Raw genomic sequence first — 6,180 nt, 5'->3', positions numbered from 1 at the left:
CGTCGTTGACTTGATAAGACAAAAGCAATCACCGCCGTGCATCTCTCTAATGAAATGAAACAGGAAAACGCAGGATCCTATGTAGAGCAGTGAGCGAATGCTTGTTTGATGGAACAAGGGCTTTATCAGGACGCTGTCACAGCTGGCACGATGGAGGGACATGATTGTTGGCCCCATCTGGATGCGTAATGGGCTCAGAGTGAGAGCCGTGGGGTTATAAATACAAACCTTACAAACCAAATTAACTACCTACAATCCCCGGCAAAGGTACCCACATTTATCTCATTGCAACCTCAGACTTCTGGGTATTTGAATGGGGTTTTAAGTGACCAACTCAAAAAGTGCATAATTTCATATTCATTTTTTTGAAAAATAGCCCAAGCTCAGCCAGATTGGATGGAAGGTCTCTGCTACGAATCCCAATTATATTTTAAATCTTGGCTTTTACTGATCTAAACAGCCATGTCTTCAAAGCTTTGCAGTCACAACAAGCTTCTTCTGTTTTCAGTGTATTCAGTAGTCATCTGTGAGATATCGAAAGCTCAGAATATTGTTTTACAGCCTAATGATGTGGGCTTTTTTTTTTTGCTTTGAACTTCTCCCTAACCTGTTTGGTGCTTTTTCAGTCATCTTGTCTGGTCACAAATATCCACTAATATTCAGGACAATTGCTTAGAATTGATTTTATTTAGAGGGAGTCAGAATATGGATGAGCACCACACCTTTTAGGAACAGCAAACAATGCACAGTTTTACCTTTGCACTACTTTGTGTCTCAGTACCAGTTCGTTAGGGGTAACGTGACAAAATGTGGAGGAGTTCAAGGGAGACGGAAACTTTCTCAAGGCGCTGCAAACGTAGAAAGCAGAAAACAGTGACTTACGGGGAAAACATGACATAAAAACGCAGGATTCTTCTTTCAGAGTGTGCCATTTTCAAATTTTCTGTCCCACTTGCTGTCACTGTTCACTCTGATTTGTCCTTTTGCAGAATTACTCCAGTTCTAATGGCTGTTTCCATGTGCCTTTTTCATGACAGAGGAGGCTGTGGAGCCGAACAGCTTAAGTGCAGCAGTTCATTGAAATTCATGTGGGAAGAGCCTGGAAAAGAGTTCGGATGAGGGCCAATTTCACCATATAAATAAACAGCGCAGAGTGAGAAAGTACGAGAGCTCCGGTGTTATTTTTGATTCCACTGCTTCGGTTTTTTTCTCAGAAACACGGAACATCAAGACTGGGCAGAGACTGAGGCATAGCAGCAAAAGCTGAGAGAGACATGAGGTAACACTTCAGGTTCACTCTGAGTGTGAATGTGGTAGTACCATCAGCAATATAAAAGCTAAACTGTCGTGTTTTAAAGTTGGCCATGTTTTCACCTGCATTCATTGTGAATATTTCTAAATAGATGTGTGCATGAAAGGTTTCTTGGAAGTGTTTCCTCTCTGCATCATAAAAAAGGCATGCAAGACGAGAAAATGTCAACGTGACTTTCAGGCTTTAGTGCAGCAACACTTCAGACAGGCGTTAAAACTACACCCTTTGGTCATGCTTTTGGGATTTTAATGATCTCTTTGAACCATTCTTCTTTTTTATGAGTCTAATAATAATGCTACGAAAAAATTTTATGAAATCAAGAAATGGCTACACAAGATTGAGTTTATCGTGAATATCGAACTAGAACTTCTGCTTTTGCTTTTTCAGATCATCGTGCAAATTTTAATGCATAACCTGAGTAAATACAAAAAGCTGTTCCCAGAATGATTACTTCATTTCTTAAAGAATAGATATTCCAAACCAACCTAACTTAGTGAGAAAAAGTAATATCTCTCCCCAGCCTTGGTAAACCTTTAATTAACTGTAGTTAACCACTTTTTTTTAATTTTATTTTATTTATTTTTTATTTTTTGGAAGCATAGTTCAAGTTCAGTAGCCACACACTGGACTGATTAATCCCAGAACTGTAGAATCAAGAAATAATCAAAATAGAACCTACATAACTGCATGAAGTAGCCTCAACAAACCACTCCAATAGAGCAGATATGTTGAATTAGAGCATCAGTTATTGACAAAACTTTTGTCATTCACTTTTTCTTGGTACTCACTGACACCAGAGATTACAAAATCTGTCTCATAATCAGTTTACTAAAAGCTCTAATGTCAGTTCTGTAATTTTTTTAACCGTTAACTTTTACTTCCAAGTTGCTTAATGCATACTTTCTAAACTTTTGTAGATCACAATGAGTCTTATATCTTGTATTCAAAAGCTCCAGACCAATAGCCTTTCTTTAGTTTAGATTTTTTTTTCTTTGATTTGAGGCACTCTGGTGTAATTACAGTTCTGCACTCACCATGAACATTTTTAAAGTTTGCGTTCAGAATTTTGCTTGTTGTTCAGAATCAGCTTGTTGTTCAGAATCATCTTAGCACATATACAACATGCAATATGTTTCCCGTTGAGCAGCATGTACACTATGATGAAGTGTGCAATGAACACTGACTGTTACAGTATGTGAAAGCAGTCCAAATCTCACAAAGCAAAGACACCCATCAGTAACACCTATCGGTCTGGAAATTTTAGAAAGCGCTTTAGGTCTCACAAACCCACAGTGAGAGCCAGCATCCACAAAGGATGAGGAAAATTACCTTGCAGGAACATCCAACTGTGTCAAGGTTTCAACAATCTGACCCAAACTTTCACCTGTAGATGAAAGAGAAGTGGTTTTAAAGTTGAGGAACAATACAATAACCACCAAGACTACAGGGAATTGAGCACAAGAAACTGCTGAAAACACCGGCGTCGCTGTCCAAATGAGGGACGGTTTCAGATGATATCAGACGGAGACCGTCCTGGCGACTAAAAAACTGGCTGCTTAAAGATGGACAGAAATGTTAGACCCATACAGACATTACTTATTATAATATCAGTATTTACAAATATTATTGTAATTGAAGTAGTCAGAGTAAAGACTTCAAATCTCACCACACTGAAGCTGCCAGTCCATCACAAGGCAAAACAGAGACCCACAGGACAAACAACCGTACACACCCACACTTAAAGTTGAGGACAATTTAGAGAGAGAAGTTCACCTAACAATGATGTTTTTGGACTGTAGGAGAAAAATACCTGTGGAGAAGCAATGCATGAACAGGGAGAACACACAGACTCCATGCAGAAAGAAGCCAGTCTGGAATTCGAACAAGTTGCAAGAAAACCAATTTTATATAAATATATATATATAATTTTTTTTTTTTTCAGGTAAACTAGTGTCATTGTATTTCCTTTTTGATTCAACAATTATTTCAAGCTGCAAACATTTTTGTTCAGAAAAGCTGAAAAAGTTTGGAAACCAACTAACCACAAAGATAGTTTGAATTTCTAAAATAAAACTCGACCTCTCACCACATTCCGTAACTAATATGTACCAGAAGAAGAAGGTGTAAAAAGACCTCCAGGGTCAGAAGACTTTGCTACACAAGTTATGGCATAGTTTTGCAGGTAATATCTTATTTCTATTCACAGCTACACTCTCTTTCATCTACACCTCGGGTTTGAGTTCAACGTCAAATCTGAACTCTATGTTGCCTTTTTTCCATTAGAAATGGGTATGTGTGAACCAAAGTGAACTAAAGGAACCTTCCCCTGTTTCAGGATAGACTTTATTCCATGGCATATCTTGACAACAATATGAATACCTGCAGCTTTACTTCAACTGATATGGTTGTGTAGGTTAATTATATTAATAAGGTGAACTGAAAAAGTATTCACGTGTCACCTGATTCCCTTTCTTTGCCCCCGATAGTCAATTCGAAACAATTTTCAACTGATTATTGAAATGATTTTCAATAGTCAATTTTATAAATAAAATCTGAAAAGTGTGGCATAAGCAAAACATCACCATGGTCGCATTTTATCCTTTCTATTGCACCTGACTGAGCTTGCTATTTACACGGAAAACATTTTCAGTCAAACGTGCAACAGTGGAAGAGACATACCACAAAAGACTTCAAGCTGTAAAATCAAGAGGGAGGTTCGCTGTAAACCATGATAACGATGATCTTCAGAAATAAACAGTAAATAAAGGGTGTCTTCTAAATTGAGAGAGATGGACAACAATGACCCCTGGCGGACATGGAAATATGTGCAAGTGCAAAGGTCCGGAAGTTAAATTAAATAGAGAGCAACAAACAGTTGTGAAATTGCACTGTTGACTGAAAACGCTTCATTTTTAAATCAATAACATTTATAATGGCATGGCATTAATAATGGCTAAAACTTAAACTAACAAACTTGCTCAGGGTCGGATAAAACTGTTGCTTAGCAACCAGTCGTCAAACAATCGCTTGCGTGGCCCACAGAACAAGAAAAAGAACTGAATGCTTTAAGCTACCGTCAAAATAACAAATTCAGGGAGTTTTCTGTTTTGCTTTGCCATTAGTTTTATAATTTTTTTTCATATCGTTTCCTGTAAATACAGCTTCATCTACAAATGGCAGGGAAGAAGAAAGAGGCAAGCCTGCAGGTTGGATAGAGACCAAATAGTTTATGTTAGTATCTCTGCCTTCATTTGTCTTTAATTTGTAATTTTGTTGTTCAGGCATCAGTTATGAACCAAGAACAATGGGAGGAAATGCTTACTACCAAAGGTTTGACAGGTAAGCTTTAAAAGGTTGCTTGTGATTGTGTGTCCCTCCTTTTTGTGTCTTTAAAGTTTTTGTTTAAATCTATAACAGATAGGCGGAAAGTAACTAATTACATTTACTCAAATTACTATAATTAAGCACAGTTTTTCTGCACCTCTACTTTTTAAAGTTGTTTAAAAATCTTTAATGTACAATTTTAACGAGGTACTTGTCCCATTTTACACCAGTTTGTTTACTCGTTCCACCTTGGCTGACAGAGATGCCCAGTTATGCGTTGTATTATGCTGCCCCCTTGTGTTCTTGGGTATAACTGCAGACGGAATCGATGCACCATCACTAATCTTTTAAGTTTTTTGTCTCAAATACAGAGAAGAACAGAATGAATTGACAGCCCTGGTAAAGACGTGTAGAAAGTTTTTACGTAAATAAATTAATCATGAATTACAGTGTCATTGATTCACGTGGACATTTTTGGGGAAAAGAACGTTTTAATGTGAGGCAAAGGCTCCCATGTTAAGAAATTGTTTATTTTAACAAAACTACAGATTTCCCGAGAAATTTTAATTATTATCCTACTGTGAAAATACATGAATCTAGTTTTATCCTTTTGGTATCAGAAAGTTTGTCCAGGTACTGTCACTGTTCTCCTTGTAGTTGTGGATGTTTACCAGCAGTGGTGCGGCCCCTGTCGAGCAGTGGTTAGTCTCCTCCGAAAGATAAAGAACGAACTCAGTGATGACCTGCTGCATTTTGCCACTGTGAGCTGCGTTTTAGTTTCAAAATGTATATCTTTCAAACTTGAAGGCGACACTAGCAGAGGAGCATCGTTTCATGTGTTTGTGTGACACAGGCTGAAGCTGACAGCATCGATGCCCTGGAGAAGTATCGAGGAAAATGCGAACCCACCTTCCTTTTCTTTGGAGTCAGTGTGTGTTTCTGCGACTTCTGTTTGCATGCTTACACTTGTTTGAATATTTATACATTTTTATGATGTATTTTCTAAAAATTCCACATAAATGGCATATTCAGTTCCATTTGTACTCCAATTCACAGTGTTTTTCTATTTTTACCATTCTACAAATTGGCTCACCAACTGTCCCAGTTTATATTTTCTCTTTTCCCAGGTCAGAATCACTAATTATTTTGTGTCCTGATTTAACTTAACAGAGTTATACTTATTTACTTAAGTCTGTAGGCTGCAGTAAACAGAGGTTTTATATTTGAACTAAATGTGCTGACTGGCTGGGTTTGTGCTGCATGAGCAGGGTGGGGAGTTGGTGGCTGTGCTGCGAGGGGCCAACGCTCCGATGCTCCAGAGGATGATTGTGGAGGAGCTGGCCAAGGAAAAGCTGGTCATGGAGCAAGGCAGTGGTCGCAAAGTGGTGAGCAGTAGAACAATGATAGGCACTTGCCCTGCTGCTTGAAGATAATATTACTTTAGAGCTTTTAAAAAAAAACTATAAATCATGCTTCCCCCCCCCCCCCTTCTTTTTCAATAAAAAAGTTTTTTGTTGTGTTTTATTTTGAACGGCATATTAAAA

General features: G+C 38.0%; 1 protein-coding gene across 2 annotated transcripts in view; it reads left to right on the top strand.

Annotated features, from left to right (window-relative positions):
* Positions 1-1,112: 1,112 nt before the first annotated feature.
* Positions 1,113-6,180, top strand: part of LOC106938355 (thioredoxin domain-containing protein 3 homolog) — a 19,631-nt gene continuing 14,563 nt past the window's right edge. Inside the window, exons 1-6 of one of the 2 annotated variants that reach the window (XM_015020377.1) lie at positions 1,113-1,279; positions 4,474-4,518; positions 4,594-4,651; positions 5,294-5,397; positions 5,490-5,561; positions 5,905-6,021. In XM_015020377.1, the coding sequence (XP_014875863.1) occupies positions 4,486-4,518; positions 4,594-4,651; positions 5,294-5,397; positions 5,490-5,561; positions 5,905-6,021 (384 nt within the window). In that variant the 5' untranslated portion in view covers positions 1,113-1,279; positions 4,474-4,485. Of the gene's footprint in view, positions 1,280-4,320; positions 4,519-4,593; positions 4,652-5,293; positions 5,398-5,489; positions 5,562-5,904; positions 6,022-6,180 lie in introns of those variants that run through there. The other variant, XM_015020378.1, reaches the window with a different exon arrangement.

Source organism: Poecilia latipinna, unplaced genomic scaffold (assembly GCF_001443285.1).
Source record: "Poecilia latipinna isolate Pla-1442-1.1 unplaced genomic scaffold, P_latipinna-1.0 Scaffold2574, whole genome shotgun sequence".
NCBI classification, from domain to species: Eukaryota; Metazoa; Chordata; class Actinopteri; order Cyprinodontiformes; family Poeciliidae; genus Poecilia; species Poecilia latipinna.
This window is presented reverse-complemented; position numbering and strand designations above follow the sequence as displayed.